The 17,268-nt window shown below is 47.1% G+C and overlaps 1 protein-coding gene across 6 annotated transcripts in view; it reads right to left on the bottom strand.

Moving 5' to 3' along the window:
- BICD1 (BICD cargo adaptor 1) overlaps positions 1 to 17,268 on the bottom strand; it is a 215,580-nt gene that overhangs the window by 44,113 nt on the left and 154,199 nt on the right. For all 6 annotated transcript variants that reach the window (XM_088478276.1, XM_088478277.1, XM_088478279.1 and 3 more), the window contains exon 5: positions 12,268 to 13,350. In XM_088478276.1, the coding sequence (XP_088334402.1) occupies positions 12,268 to 13,350 (1,083 nt within the window). The remainder of the gene's footprint in view (positions 1 to 12,267; positions 13,351 to 17,268) is intronic.

The following is a 17,268-nucleotide window of genomic DNA, read 5'->3' as shown; positions in this document are numbered from 1 at the left end:
TCACCATCGCGACCATCGGGGATTACGACCAGACCCTAAGGTTGGGTCTGGGCTCTCGTAAGCCCCAGGGAACTTCTTGCTCTTTGAGCAGGAAGTTCCCCACTGACATCATCAATGATGTCAGTGGGGCCACCCCCAAACGGCAAGCGTTCCGACTGGAGCGCCTCGGTTTGGCTGGGCACGCCCCCGGCCCGCCCAGCAAACGGGGCGAGCTGTAACTCAACATCGACAGCTCGCCCCGTCTGCTACGAGACCCCTAGCGACGGAGCGCCCGTTGCTAGCCGGGTCTCGCACATGCGCACGACGGAGCCGGCTCCGTTGTGCGCATGCTCTGTGGGGGCCATCGACCCGGTTGCGTGCGCCTCGGCGCAAAGAGTTTGATATCAACATTGAGGAGGGAAATCGTCCGGTAGCTGGGACAAAGGGAGGGGTCCTTGCCTTCCTTAGGGATCACAGTGATGTGGGCCTCCAGGGACTGGCTTGAGAAAGGGGACTGTTCAGAGACCGTGTTAAAGGCCTCCAGAAGCAATGGGAGCAGTCTATCCTTAAAGACCTTGTAATAGGTTGTAGTAAAACCATTGGGGCCTGGGCTCTTCCCATTAGGGGTAGATTTGATAGCCTCCTCTAATTCAAGCATGGTGAAAGGCCTCTCCAACTCCTCACACTCAAGCTCAGCAAGCCGTGGGAAACCTACTCTAACAAGATAGTCACTAATGGCCCTCTGCCTCACCAATGTATCGGGGTAGGATATTGAAGTAGGGAGATTGTAAAGGGAAGAGTAAAAGGAACAGAATGCTGCTGCAATCTTGTTGGTGTCGTGAACAGCCAGACCCCCTCCATCTTTAATAGAAGGTATAAAGGAGAGAGCCCTCTGCGCACGGAGCGCTCGAGCTAACATTTTCCCGGGTTTGTTGCCCCATTTATAATATCTGCTACGGCATTTCCTAAACGAATATATTTAACTTTATCAAGGAGAAACTTGTTCAATGCCGTGCGTGCAGCAACCAGCTCTACATAAATATCAGAAGACAGGGAATCCTTATGGGAAGACTCCAAACTCTGTTTCTTCTGCAACAAATCCTCCACCTGGACAGACCTTTGTTTTTTCAAGTAGGATCCCAGCTGAATACACTTCCCCCTAATAACACATTTATGTGCTTCCCAGATAGTAAGCCCCTACACATCAGGGGTTACATTACACTCAATGTACCCATCAATAGCCTCTGCAAGTTGGGATTTACAATAGGGATCATTCAGTAGGGATTCACTGAAACACCAAGATCTACAAAACGGACCAGAGATCCCTAGAGAAAGATCCAACAAGAATGGAGCATGGTCTGACCAAGTCATCTGACCTATGGAAGCATCACGCACTAAATGGAGAGATTCATGGCCTAACAATAAATAATCTATCCTTGAATAGGACTGATGTGGGTGTGAGAAGTGAGTAAAGTCTCTATCAGTGGGGTGAAGGATACCCCAAACATTGGAGAGCTGGTGAGTGTGGAGAAGACGCCTTACCTTACGTGACGTATGAACTGGGAAGGAAGCAGAACCAGAAGACACATCTACTTGACGGTCCAGGGCCCAATTTAAGTCCCCTCCAACCACCAGGATACCTTTTTGAAGACAGGCGACCCTATCAAATATCTTTTCGAGGAAGGCTGGCTGACCCAAGTTAGGGGCATAGATATTGACAATGATAAATGTTTGAGTAAATACAGCACTTTAACTAGCAAACACCTCCCCTCCTCCAATCTGTGGACAACCACATTAGACACAGGAAGATGTTTAGCGAACAAAATCGCCACTCCCCCAATAATAAACTGTGGGGAAGAATCGATTGCTAAGTCAAGGGGCAGAATCATGAAGGTGGAAATGGGTCTCTTGTACTAGAAAGATGTCTGCCCTTTTGGTATGAAATGAATGTAGGGCCTGAGCCCGTTTTTCGGGAGGCAGCCATAGATAAAAAAAGAAGAACACAAATAGAAGGCTGTAAGGGACTGGAGCTAGAATAAAAAAAGAAAGAGGTAAAAGAAAAAAGGGTAAAACAAAAAACAAAAAAAACGAAATATAGAAAAACAAATCAGAAGAAAAAATACAATTTGAAATATACATAAAAACAGTAGAAACCTACAAAAACCGCATCCGGACAAAAAGGGGACCACCAGGGTGTCCATGTCACGGAAAAAAGTTCTGCGGTGGGGGGCACACAAGGGGGCAATAACCTCGTCATCCTAAACCATATCAAATGAACAAAATGAAAAAATGAAAAAACAGTGCTAACTGCTAAATATCTGAGACTAAACGTAACTCCAGAAGAGGACAATCCTCCGCTAGGGAGAGATTGCCCTAACAGTCTAACAGAAGGGCAACACGGGTGAAAGGGGAAAATGGCCGAAGCAGCAGCACGATTAGGTGAGAGCCCATATAAGGAAACTAGAAAAGAAGGGACAGCAGGACCAGGAAGTACTGCCGGCAAAAATCAATACAAATAATAGGTAGTGGCTCTAACGGCTAGTCCTGGAGATAATCCCACTAAAAAACAGTTTGACTCACAGTAATAACACCAAATTATGCAAAAATACAAGAAGATGCAGTAAAGTTATAAAGCAAAAATATACGGCAAACCAGCAGTAGTTCACGGGGGTCAGCCTCACGGGGAAAAGCTTCTCCTCTAGACTTCTTGTTGTGCTGAACTTGTTCCCAGCGGACTCTTCTCAGAAGGCTGAAAGGTAATATATTGGGAAGAGAAAGAGCTTGCCAATCAGGAAGAGTTATAACTTCTAGTCCCAAAGCTGAACAAGAATCAGGAGAGACCGCCATTGTGTGAAACCTGAAGGGAAAGTGGAAATCCCCATCTATATTTATTGTCCTTCTTGTGAAGCGCTTCTGTAAGGGGCTTCAATAATCTACGCTGCTGAAGCGTGTGCCACGACAGATCCTGGAATATCTGCAGGCGAGTACCATTAAATTCTACACCTTCTAAGTTGCGGGTCTTGCGAAGGATGTCTTCTTTCTGCGAGAAGTAATGAATGCGGCAGATCACATCGCGTGGACGGTCCGACACCGGACCCTTTGGACGGAGGGCTCTATGGGCTCTATCGAATTCAATGGAATCGTTTGGGTCCAAGTCTAGGATTTCCCCTAAGATCTCATTAAGAAAGTCTATAAGGCCTGAAGGAGGAATATCTTCTGGAAGGCCACGAATTCAAATATTATTTCTGCGGCCCCTATTGTACAAATCATCTAGCTTATTTTGCATGGCCCTCATGTCCAAGGACTGTTGAGTGATCGTCTCATGAAGCAGGGATAGTTGCGAGTGTAATGCGTCTCTGTCCTCTTCCATAGTGAGCACACGGGAGCCTAGATGAGTGACAACGGCTTGTACTAGAGAAATCTGTGTTTGCAGAGATTCATGGAGCCGAGATTCGAGCTCTTGCATATCCTGCTTGGAAGGGAGCGACTTCACATGGGACAATATCTCAGTGATTTCACCCCATAGTTGAGGCATATGATCTTGAATATCGCCTGGGGCAGGATCAGCAGCCATGGGCTTTGAGAGACTGGAGATGGCCCCTTGCGGCTCTTCAGATTGGTCCGCACTATGGGAAATGGACAAATAGGAGCGCAAATTCTGTTGGGAGGTACAATCTCGTGGATTTCGGGGAGTCTTACTCTGCAACCCTTTCCCTGTCTTGCCCATCAGAACAGTGGATAGAAGTTACATAGAAAGAGAGCACTGCGGATGAATTGGATGACGAAGATTACATTCCCCTGTTAGTGGAGTAGCAAAGCGGACAGGGAGTGCCTACATGAGGCGCCGGACACAGTGGAGTTGAAGTCACATTAAAGGCCAGTCGGTGGAGATGTTGAGGAGTATGTTCCTAAATGGATTAGTCCGGACCACGATCAGGCTGTGGCAGAGAGCACAATAGAAAAACAGGCAGGTATAGAGCTGTAGTGTCTTCAATCAGCCACAGGAGAGAGCTCCAAGCCAGTTAAAGCATTAAAGTTATTAAAGTACAGGAAAGTCCAGAACATTTTTTATGTCACCTATTTTAATTGTGGAGCAACTCTGAGAACCCTTCAGAAGCTGAATAATGTGCAGGGCAAACCTTGGTACTTGGTAGGGTATACAAAGCAGGGGAAATAAGACTTCAGGGGGGCTTGTTGTCACAAGCAGCAGGGGGGAGAGTCAGTGTGATGTCCCCAACCAAGGGAGTGAGTACCTGTATGGCAGCCTGAAGAGGAGCCTTGGCAGCAGAACCTGGAGAGGTGCGATGGTATAGGCTCAGGGCAGCCTCCTAATGCAGAGCTGGCTCCCTTGAGAAAAAAAACAAAACCCAAGATGGCGGGCGGGTCTCGGGGCACTCTGCCTCGCGGGTATAATGCTCCCTCCTAGTCGGGCCGCCGGAGAGCTTCTCTCCGGTCTTATAGAGGGACTGGAGGGTAGGGGCAGCGGTCAGCGGCTTCTGAGGTTGTGCGGAGGGAGGAAGTGGAAGCCGCCAGCTGTAAGAAGCAGCGGGGACGCGGCGGCCGGGACAGTCAAATCGAGGCTGCGGCTTCACCCCGTCGCAGGCCCCGGCAGGACGAAGAGCTGCAAAGACTGCCGGAGGGCGGTGGGAGAGGACCAGCCAACCAGGGACACCTCAGGTAGTGTGGCAAGGGTTTGGGGATAGGGAGGTCCCCCAGGAATCCCGTCAATATCGGCACGGCTGCAGGAGCTGATGAAAGACACGTCCGCTGTCCTCAGCAGCCAAGCCATGCCCTGCACTGTAACTTTTAACTGTTAGAGTAACAACTTCCCCCTCTCTCCCCTTGTTGTTAACTTTCTCTTTACTCTTTTCTGTTTCCCTTTTATCTGCTGTTATTTGAATTACATTGTAAAACTGATTGTACTGAGCTAAAAGAACATCTCTCTTTTAGGTCACCTTCACTAATGATCATTGGCAGAACATCAAACTGTCTGATTGTGAGAGCCAAGTTTAAATTTAAGAATGCACTGTCTGAGATATTACGCAAGTCTGATCCTTTTACTATTAAAATGGTTTAATGAAAAATCCTTTTTTTTTAAATACACCATGTTCAGGGCCATAACGAGGGGATTGTGTGATCACCGACACATCTTTAAAACCCCTCCTGGCACCCATCTTTCTGCTTCTTGTGATTGTTCTGTGATATCATGACATCACATGCATGCAGGGGGCAGAAACTGTTGGGAACAAGGCTTGGATTCTTTGTAGCCCTCCACACCCCTCTTCTGATACTGTTATGACCCTTTTACACTGCCCAAATGACCAGGGTTAATGCCGTGTCAACCAGGGTCGCGGCTCAGTGTAAAAGGGGCCAATGTTGGATTCCCGGGACCATGTGACCCGACAATACAACCTGGGGAGCGAGCAGGGTTGAATACGGGAAAGACACACATGTAACCCTGTAGTAAAACCACGCCATGTAACCCTGCAGTGTGAACAGGTGACCCGGCTCCTGTTCATAGCATAGGAATATGTGCATCCCCAATGCTTGGGGATGATGTCATCTCCAAGCACCAGCATAAGAGAACCACTGCACCCGTGTGCACGACGCCGATCTGTGAATAACCCAGGTCGAATGCGGTCTGAAAGGTGTCTGTCCCAGGTCTGACCCGTGTTGGAACCATGATCCAAATCCAATCACGGGTCAGACCTGGGATTTTGGTGTAAAAGGAGTAATAACAATCTAGTGTTTAGAGTTAGCTAAATGCTTTTGCAGCTCAGTCCCTATTCCTCTCCTGCACTTTCATAGGTGCCCAGTTTTTAGAATCAAGCCAATTAATAGTGTGTTAGAGAATTGAGACTAGACCTTTGTTATGAACCGCGACAGAGGATCATCTTGGTGGCAGGTCCCGGCTGTATTAGGTGTCTGGGCCACTGTATCATGCCTTAATTCCAGTTCTGGCTCTTGCAGGTAGCTGGAACTCTGTGTCTGTGTGCAGCTTACTGCTGCATTCCTGCCTGTCAGTTTGTGTTCAGAGCTCAGCTGCATACTATCCCGTCATTAGGGAGGATTTCTGCAGGGATTGCGCTGATTGGTTCCTGCTTCTGATAAATTACAGCCAGCCCTACCCTTCCTGCTGGTGATATCGTCTGACTTCCAGAGTATGTGTTTGTCCTGTGCTCAGAAGCCTGATTTCTAGCCGGTCTCACCTTGTTCTGCAGTTCCAGTGTGCTGAGAGTATTTCTCCTGTCTCCTGTGTCTGTCTGCCTGATCAGAAGTCAAGTCATCTGCTGATGTCCTTGCTGCTCATGTCCTTGCTGGTGAGACTTCGCAGAGCAATGACTTCTGCAGCTGCGGCCTACCTTTCCGCAGCCCGAGGCAGTTCCATACCGCATTCCAGTCTAGCCGCGTCAGTCTGTGTCCAGCCGATTCAAGCCAGCAGTGTTCTCTATCTCACTGCCTCCAGCCTGTGTTCCAGCCACGCCTGTGTTCACCTGTCTAATCAGTCAGTGGCTTGACGTACCTCGGCCTTTAGGGCTGCACCGTGTTGTTTGTGTTGCACCTCGGCCATCAAGGCTGCACCGCGTTGTTCCTGTCGCATCTTGGCCCTCAGTGCTGCACTTGGTTGTTCCTGTTGCACCACAGCCCTCAAGGCCGCACCTTGTTGTTCTTGTCGCACCTCGGCCGACAAGCCCGCACCTTGAACCTAGTCTTTTACTTCAGCCAGTGGCCCAGCCACATTATAGTGCATTTCTGTCTGTCCTGTCATTGACTGTAACTCTGCCCTGCCGCATTGGTTATCTTGTCTGTAAAGCCTGCAGTATCACTGTCCAGGTCACTCCTGCTCTGCAGCTTGTATTCATTGTCTAGTCGCTTCTTGCCTGATGACCTAGCTGCACCATAGTACCAAGATGTACCTGAGACCTTCATCATCTGCCGCTGCTAGTGAACCTTGTCTGTTACATCTGTACAAGTAACCATCTGCCTGCAGCCTCACTCCAGCTAGTTCCATTAGTGGAAGGTCTGACACTCCTTAGCTCTGTCTTGTTTCCAGTCAGCAGGTCTGCGGTCTCTTGTCGGTTGTGTAAGCCTCCACTGCTTTATCCAGGCAGCCACCGAAGTACCAGTTTGAGTATAAATCACTAACGGACCATCGGGTCGCTGTTATTAGTGGAAGATCCTCTCCTTGTCTCTAGAGGTCTTACACAACCGTGCGAGAACCGTAACAGCCTTATACAGATCTCGCTCCTGCTGCTCCCTTTCTCTGGAACTCTCTCCCTCTCCCTTTCAGACTCTCCACCTCTCTACAAATCTTCAAACGAGCTCTCAAGACTCACTACTTCAAAGCCTTTCAGCTCTCATCCTAACCTACTGCTTACATGCTTCTTCCTCACTGTCTACCCTATCTGTGTCACCCCTGTCTGCATGCCCCTCCCTTTTAGAATGTAAGCTCTCACGAGCAGGGCCCTCTTCCCTTATGTGCTTCTCCTTCCCTCATTCATACGATCATCTACTCCAAACTCCCCACAAGGGCACCAAATACTTGGTAGCTGATGCCCTACTGCTTGTTCTGGGTGTTATGATCGCTATTGCAGCAATGTTTATAAACTATGTTCTTATCCTGTATTGTTCTGTACTGTAAGTTGCTGTTTTGGTGTTTGCTGATTTGTTTATGTACTTTGTGAGGCACTGCGGAACCCTTGTGGTGCCATATAAATAAAGGATAATAATAATAATATTACATGCCTGAAATTCTGAATATCAGTGACACCTTAATTTAAGCTGGGTACACACTGGCCGATATATTGGCCGATCAATTGACCAGCCAATATATCTGCTGGCCATCGGCCAGTGTGTACAGGCGATATCGTTTAAGGACATATCGCATTGGCTGTGCTACACAGCCAATGTGCAGATATATCTGCAGACATATCTGTCCATTGGCAAGTGTGTACGGGCGGTCTGCAGGCCGCCCGTACACACACAGCGGCAGCCGCAGGGAGGGGGGCGGGACACGCCCCCTGGTCGCCGGGACTGGCGGGTAGAAGCAGATGATGGCCATTCAGTGTGTATGAACGACCATCATCTGCAGATATATCGCTATAGTGTGTACCCAGCTTAAGACACAGCGATTTCACAGAAGACCCTACAAGTGACAGCGTATTCGCTGGACAGTCACAGGGGTCTGCCCTTTAACTCAGGAAACAGTTACATGGTTAAAGTTTCAAAGCAAGGTTACAAGATAATGACTGAACAAAGAAAAGTATTGGCATAGTGGTTATATATTACAAGACACACAGGCAGTCAACAATACATTTGGTATTTCTTGGTTCTTGTAAGTATAGATTAGCAGAACAAATTGTATATAGTCAGTACAATTCTAAAACAATAGACCCTACACCCTTCTTATCTAATACTGAGTACACACTGAACAGATATATCTGCAGATCAAGTGATCTGCAGATATAGCTGTAGATGATGGTCGTTCATACTAAGGATGAGCGGTTTGGATTCTGTGGAAGTCCACCTGAGCAGCTGCTGGGGTGCTCCCGCCTGACTCGGATCCAGGCCCGGATTTCCCACAAGGTAACCTAGGCGCTCACCTAGGGCCCGACGAGTCCCAAGGGGCCCGTGGATGGGCCCCTATTGACTCGCGGGGCCCTAAACGGGCCCCTTTTCCCCAAGAAATCTGGCCGGTCAAAATGCTCCCAGAAGAGCACTGTACAAGTACTACGTGACATCATGATGTCACGAGGACCCGCTTATAGAGTCCCGCTATGGCACCACTGTCTGCATTGTCACAGAGTGACTGTGCATAAGAGGGAGGACGAGGGTCACTGGCTCCTCCGACCAGCCCCATCCAGATCCAGCCCACCCCCAGCACAGCAGCCTCTGCCACTGACTGCCAAGCTTGCAGCTTACCACCAGCAGCATGCATCGGTGGCACCCAGCAAGGAGCAGAGGGACAGTCCAAGGCAGAGTCTGGCTGAGTGAGACAGTGACCAAGGATCCAGATCTCAGGGAATCACAGCAGCCAGGCAGGTAGGGTCACGTACTGTGCTATTCTCAACTACTCTAATATAGATTGAATTATGTAGGATTTATATTTTATGGTAGACGGGGTCTGGGAAGTGGACAGGATTGCCTTATATTACAAGCATATAGTAATATACATTATGATGATCATGATATTATTAGTACATCAATCCAGGATGATGGTATTTTCATGTTAGGTACTTGTAATATGTACTATACTATAATGCAGTCCTGTCCACTCCCCACCTACCATTACAAAAATAAATCCTATAGTGTACTTTAAAAAAAAGGGGGAGGTGTAATGCTGATGACTCCTCCCCATCATAGTACTCAGCTGAGCACAGTCACACACAATACTGGGCATGGCCACACCACAACCCCCACTGCAGATGCCACCTCGCAGCTACCTTCTAATCCTTAGCACTCCTCAGGCTTATGTGATATATTTAATGGATGACGAGTAGTAAAAGCTTAGGGTATTAGGTTTAGTTTGGGTTATGGTATTAGGGATAAGGTATTAGGGTTGGTGTATCAGTTTGGGTTAGGGTATAAGGGTCAGATTAGGTGTTTGAGTTGGGGTATTAGGGATGGTGTAGGGTTTAGCAGTTAGGGTATTAGGGTTAGAGGTTATGGTTAGGGTCAGGTTTGAGCTTAGGGTTGAATTGGGGTCAGGATTAGGGTAGGGACGCTTTGCATGAATCAGGAATGCAAATAAAGTGCTATGGATTGTTTGAGGTAGGGGGGCCCCAAACTGGTATCTTGCCTAGGGCCCCATGAGGTCTAAATCCGGCTCTGCTCGGATCCCACTTCGAGGCCGATCGTCATCCTTCCAACGTCAGATTCTCGTGAGACTTGGATGACGTTCGGCCTCTACATAAGGCGCCGTGCCCGGGACTCGGCGCCATTTGTTAGTCAGCACACATGCTGTGCAGAGCTCTGCAAAGTTGTCAAAAGACTCCATTGGCTGTGCTGCTAAGTGACTGTAGGGTATGGGGAAGACTGCACGCTGATGTATGTTGAGCTACTCTGCTAATTAAAGTGGCTGTAGTAGCCTGTGTCCAGACTCCAGACTCAATTGCCTTTGCTGATGTATGCTGCAGATTAAAGTACTGCCCATCTGCTCCAGTGTAAAATATATATATATATATATATATATATATATATATATATATATATTTTTTTAAACAGTATAAAAAAAGGAAAAATAACTAATATAAGTTAATTTTTTTGTGTGCTGTATCCCACTGTGTACTGTTACTGTATACAAGCACCATGACTCCTTGCTCAATAGCCCTCTGTGTGTATAAGCACTGTGACTCCTTGGGCAATAGCCCTCTGTGTATAAGCACCGTGACTCCTTGGGCAATAGCCCTCTGTGTGTATAAGCACCGTGACTCCTTGGGCAGTAGCCCTCTGTGTGTATAAGCACTGTGACTCCTTGGGCAATAGCACTCTGTGTGTATAAGCACCGTGACTCCTTGGGTAGTAGCCCTCTGTGTGTATAAGCACCGTGACTCCTTGGGCAATAGCCCTCTGTGTGTATAAGCACCGTGACTCCTTGAGCAATAGCCCTCTGTGTGTATAAGCACTGTGACTCCTTGGGCAATAGCCCTCTGTGTGTATAAGCACCGTGACTCCTTGAGCAATAGCCCTCTGTGTGTATAAGCACTGTGACTCCTTGGGCAATAGCCCTCTGTGTGTATAAGCACCGTGACTCCTTGGGCAATAGCCCTCTGTGTGTATAAGCACCGTGACTCCTTGGGCAATAGCCCTCTGTGTATATAAGCACCGTGACTCCTTGGGCAGTAGCCCTCTCTGTGTATAAACACTGTGACTCCTTGGGCAATAGCCCGTTGTGTGTACAAGCACCATGACTCCTTGGGCAGTATCCCTCTGTGTGTATAACCACCGTGACTCCTTGGGCAATAGCCCGCTGTGTGTATAAGCACCATGACTCCTTGGGAAATAGCCCTCTGTATGTATAAGCACCGTGACTCCTTGGGCAGTAGCCCTCTGTGTGTATAAGCACCGTGACTCCTTGGGCAATAGCTCTCTGTGTGTATAAGCACCGTGACTCCTTGGGCAGTAACCCTCTGTGTGTATAAGCACCGTGACTCAATTGAGCAATAGCCCTCTGTGTGTATACACACTGTGACTCCTTGGGCAATTGCCCTCTGTGTGTATACAAACCGTGACTCCTTGGGCAGTAGCCCTCTGAGTGTATAAGCACCGTGACTCCTTTGGCAGTAGCCCTCTGTGTGTATACGCACCGTGACTCCTTGGGCAATAGCCCTCTGGGTGTACAAGCACCGTGACTCCTTGGGCAGTAGCCATCTGTGTGTATAAACACTGTGACTCCTTGGGCAATAGCCCTCTGTGTGTATAAGCACCGTGACTCCTTGGGCAATAGCCCACTGTGTGTATAAGCACCGTGACTCCTTGGGCAATAGCCCTCTGTGTGTATAATCACCGTGACTCCTTGGGCAGTAGCCCTCTGTGTGTATAAACACTGTGACTCCTTGGGCAATAGCCCGCTGTGTGTATAAGCACCGTGACTCCTTGGGCAGTATCCCTCTGTGTGTATAAACACTATGACTCCTTGGGCAATAGCCCGCTGTGTGTATAAGCACCGTGACTCCTTGGGCAGTAGCCCTCTGTGTATAAGCACCATGACTCCTTGGGCAATAGCCCTCTGTATGTATAAGCACCGTGACTCCTTGGGCAATAGCCCTCTGTGTGTATAAGCACTGTGACTCCCCAGAGCAATTCATTTGTGAGGGCCTCTAGCAATAATATTGTCAATATGATATGCTGGCAAAGCTATTAAAAATTATAACGTGTAAATGTTCCTGGCAGCACAAATGTGTTAAACACCCCGTATTGCCCCCAGTTCACATTATTCCACACATTTTACGAGCGGCTCTGAATGAGATCCTGTGTGTGTGTGTGTGTGTGTGTGTGAATGCGCTATTCACTAATGTGGAGGATAACATTGAATAAGGATAGGTTGTCCAAAAATAAGCAATCACTTTAATCAAATGTCTTGGCCAGTGAAATTTTAACTACTGTGATCCTGATGAGGCGTCCCATCACTGAAACACTGGATTTAAAGCCTTATTATGAAAACTAAGATACTTTTCTTTATTGATTCACCACGTACTACCTCCGCGACCACTATTCCGCAACATAAAAACTCAACAGGACTGTTTGTTATACATTGGCACATATTATTCTTTTTGTACTATTTCTTACCTGTTTATTTGCTTTTAATACAGCTCTGAGGGTAGCTATTTGCTCCCGTTTGGTACTCAGCAGAGACTTCAGCTTGAGGATTTCCTCCATTAAGGTTTCCTTGTCTTTATCGATCATGGGCACTAGTTCCCTAGCTGCGGCCCGCTGACGTGACAGCTGCAGTGACCTGTCCACTGCCTTCTGCAAGTGTTTGATTTGATCCCTGATTATGGCATTGAGGTTGTAGATGTTCATTGGCTCTTTGCGAATATCGCTAGTGTCAGATACAGGGGAGGATGGGGGGGCAGTGATGACGGGGGATACAGTAGCGGACTTTTGAGGTGTTGGCTCTCTATTGGACTCTATGCTGTCTTTTGGTACCGGCTCACAGGGACTTCTTGCCTCAATAGGGGATGCTATACCCCTCCTTGCCAGCCTTGGCGACAGAAGTCCCCTGGGATCATCGGGACCTTTCAAAGTTCCACTACGAGTAACTTTACTTTGCCTATAGTAGTCCAACATAACTCTATTTGGTGTTTCATTGTTACATAGACACACATGATGATAGAGTTGAGCCAACTCTTCGCTAAAAGTCACTAGCTCATCCTGAGCTGTATTAAGGGTATTATGAGTTTCATTAGCCATAGCAGTCATCGTATGCAGTTCTATCTCCATGAGCGTCAACTTTTCACCACTCTCCTTACTTGCCCTCTCGAGACCCGTTACTTGTTCGTCGTAGGTCTGGATCCTTGAGTCCAGCTTCAGCTTCTCCTCCGTGTAGCTCTCTATGTGTTTATTGTATTTTTCTTTTAAGGCTTTGAGTTCAGCTTTGAGTTCTATTACCTCGGTGACGGCAACTTTGTATTTGCATTCCAAGATCTCCAGCCCGTTGATATCGACCTCATAGTCATGAGCCTCTTCCCCGGAAACCTTGACTTTATCAAAGTCCAGGTCTCTGCTGCTTTGAAGCCTCCTGATTGCGTTCACATGCTCCGTAAGCCTATGGACCCGCTCGTGTTGCTCGGTTAAGGCCCCCTTTGTATGCTCTAGTTGGGTCTGAGACTCTTGGAGGTTGGTCAGCAAGATAGCCTTTTCTCGCTCCACCTGCAGACAAACAACATATCAGTTGGAATGAAGACAACAATTTATAACACTGGGTGGCACTCACAAAACTGCTGCATATGTCTTATCACAATGTTTTAACATTTTCTTTTTCTACTTTAACAAACAGTTGATAAAGAAAGAATGCATGTACGTCCGACAGGAAAGTTAGTTTAGAAATGTGCTGAATAAATGTTGGCTTGGTCAAATGAACATAATATTTAAAACCCCCTTTAACATAATTTACTTCCTTTGTTAAAAGTGCATCTTTAAACATTATTATATGGAAGTTTACTTTAAGAATTATTTAATTAAAACTACTCGTTGATAATTCTAAGAGGTATATTTACTAAAGGGTTTTTAGAAGTGGAAATGTTGCCCATAGCAACCAATCACATTCTACTTATCATTTATCTTAGCACCTTCTAGACGATAATAGCTAGCATTTTATTGGTTGCTAAGGGCAACATCTCCACTTCTAAAAACCCGCACTTTAGTAAATAAATACCCCTAAGTGTGTAAAATTCCCTCTGCTTAGGAGTTGTTCTTGTGATCTCACTTCCTGCCAGTTACACACAGTAGAGGCAGCCATTTTGTGGCCACAATCGATATTGATGAAATAATGATGTAGTGAGTTTATTCAATATTAGTGACATTACAGACAGTGGAGGCAGACACTTCATTCATGAAAGTGGGACCTATGAAATCACTGGTACTAGCATACCTATCAACGACAAAGAGTCGAGGTGGTCACTGTTGGCTGTACCAATACTGGCAATGCAGTTTATCAATTCATGATCCTCCTTTTTAATCAAGGAATTGCCCATACATGCAGAACAAGAAAAAATACAGTCAGTGCAGTCACCCTGTAATAAACAGTAAAGGTGCATACACACGTAACGATTTTGTAACCAACGATTATCTGTCAGATTTTCTGTCAGATTTTCCCTTGAAAAGTGAACGATTTTTTGAAGTGTAATGAACGATTTTTACAACGATGAAGGAAAAATGTTCCTTCCCTTAATGAAAATCATTATGTTGGACAGTCTGTAATGAACTACAAACTACAAACTGGAGCGCGCTTGAACAATTTTTCGTTCATTGTTATAACTCAGAAACTGATTTTTTGAACGATTGAACGATAACGACGTCTTTATAGTTAAATCGTTCAAAAAATCGTTATGTGTTAAGAAACGCTGTCCAGCATACACAACAAGATAGGTACTGGGTACTGGTACTTTATCCATGCATGTCGAATAAGTCCAAATGCTGCAAATTACATTGGTACAAGGTGACAGGTACTGTGAAACTGTCTGTTAATATCCCTACTGTGCCTGGTTAAACTTTGCCATAATCTTCAAATCATACAGTACTGTACTTACCTACTCTCCCGGAGGGGAGAAAATAAATGATGACAAGTACTAATAAATCTTTAGACGCTTTTTGAAAACCAATCTCTTCATTAGAACTTACCCTACTCACACCTATACTACTGCTGCATCCTCACCCCAACCTACCACCATCTATACTACTGATGCATCCTCACCCCAACCTACCACCATCTATACTACTGATGCATCCTCACCCCAACCTACCACCATCTATACTACTGATGCATCCTCACCCCAACCTACCACCATCTATACTACTTATGCATCCTCACCCCAACCTACCACCATCTATACTACTGATGCATCCTCACCCCAACCTACCACCATCTATACTACTGATACATCCTCACCCCAACCTACCACCATCTATACTACTGATGCATCCTCACCCCAACCTACCACCATCTATACTACTGATGCATCCTCACCCCAACCTACCACCATCTATACTACTGATGCATCCTCACCCCAACCTACCACCATCTATACTACTGATGCATCCTCACCCCAACCTACCACCATCTATACTACTTATGCATCCTCACCCCAACCTACCACCATCTATACTACTGATGCATCCTCACCCCATCCTACCACCATCTATACTACTGATACATCCTCACCCCAACCTACCACCATCTATACTACTGATGCATCCTCACCCAAACCTACCACCATCTATACTACTGATGCATCCTCACCCCAACCTACCACCATCTATACTACTGATGCATCCTCACCCCAAACTACCACCATCTATACTACTGATGCATCCTCACCCCAACCTACCATCATCTATACTACTGATGCATCCTCACCCCAACCTACCACCATCTATACTACTGATGCATCCTCACCCAAACCTACCACCATCTATACTACTGATGCATCCTCACCCAAACCTACCACTCTCTATACTACTGATGCATCCTCATCCCAACCTACCACCATCTATACTACTGATGCATTCTTACCCCAACCTACCACCATCTATACTACTGATGCATCCTCACCCAAACCTACCACCATCTATACTACTGATGCATCCTCACCCAAACCTACCACCACCTGTAACCGTAACCCTAAGCCTCCCCGTTAGTGCCTAAATCTAAGTCTCTCCCCTTCGTGCCTAACCCTAACCCCCCCCCCAGTGGTGCCTAAACCTAACCTCCCCCCCAAAATCCTCATTCCCATGTGGTTAACAGTAAGGGTGCCCCGGACTTACCTCGTTCAAGCTGGCGTCCTTCTGTATTCCGGTGTCGGGATTAAGATAGGTGTTGGTATTTTGACGCCTATCTTAAGTTCCTTTGTCGGGCTTCCCCCGTCAGGATTTAGACCGGCGGCATTGTGGCCGCCGGTCTCATAACTACATCCCCTTATTACCACCTATACTACTCACACTGATGCACCCTCATCCCTACTATCACCTATACTACTCACACTGATGCACCCCCATCCCTACTATCACCTATACTACTCACACTGATGCACCCTCATCCCTACTATCACCTATACTACTCACACTAATGCACCCTCATCCCTACTCACACTAGTGCACTCTTACATCTACCTTACTATCACCTATACTACTCACACTAGTGCACTCTCACTGCTATCCTCCCACCTATACTATTCACACCAGTGCACTCTTACATCTACCTTACTATCACCTATACTACTCACACTAATGCACCCTCATCCCTACTCACACTAGTGCACTCTTACATCTACCTTACTATCGCCTATACTACTCACACTAGTGCACTCTCACTGCCATCCTCCCACCTATACTACTCACACTAGTGCACTCTTACATCTACCTTACTATCACCCATACTACTCACACTGGTGCACTCTCACTGCTAGCCTCCCACCTATACTGCTCACACTGATGCACTCTTACATCCACCCTTCTGCCACCTATACTACTGACACTAGTGCACTCTCACTGCTATCCTCACACCTACACTACAGACACTGATGCACCTTCACCCAAACCTGCCACCACTTATACTACTCACACTAGTGCACTCTTACATCTACCCTACTCCCACCTATACTATTCACACTAGTGCACCCTCACACCTACCCTGGTGGGAGGAAGAATGGCAGTCACATGTACTGTACAAGTGAGAAATTCTCCCCTTAAATAGACAGTTTGGAGAGTAAGGGGACCAGTGGCAGATTTTACCTAGGGACTGCGGGACTGCAGCCCCCCCAGTAATATCGACCACCTGCCTAGGCTAGCAGCAGTGGTAGTGACTTCTCATTGTAAGCACTCCCTGCTGATCACAGCCAGATAGTCCCTGGGGGAGGTGTTTTCTCCCCCTGGGGCTGCCAGTCCGGACTGCAATAGGAGAGAGAGGACTTCCCATGGGAAGCCACTCCCTTGCTATAACGGCAGCTCTATATGACTCATAGGGGCTGAAGCTAATGCAGCTCCTAAAAGCCAGCCTGTCTGCTAGCCTAGCAGCAGCTCCGGGCTTAAACCACGCCCCCTGATTTAGGGCATGCCCCGTTACCGTCCGCC

The sequence above is a fragment of the Taudactylus pleione genome, unplaced genomic scaffold, assembly GCF_031769625.1.
Source record: "Taudactylus pleione unplaced genomic scaffold, aTauple2 ptg000212l, whole genome shotgun sequence".
In the NCBI taxonomy this organism is placed as follows: Eukaryota; Metazoa; Chordata; class Amphibia; order Anura; family Myobatrachidae; genus Taudactylus; species Taudactylus pleione.
The sequence above is the reverse complement of the archived record's forward strand: the minus strand, read 5'-3'. Positions and strand labels throughout refer to the sequence as shown.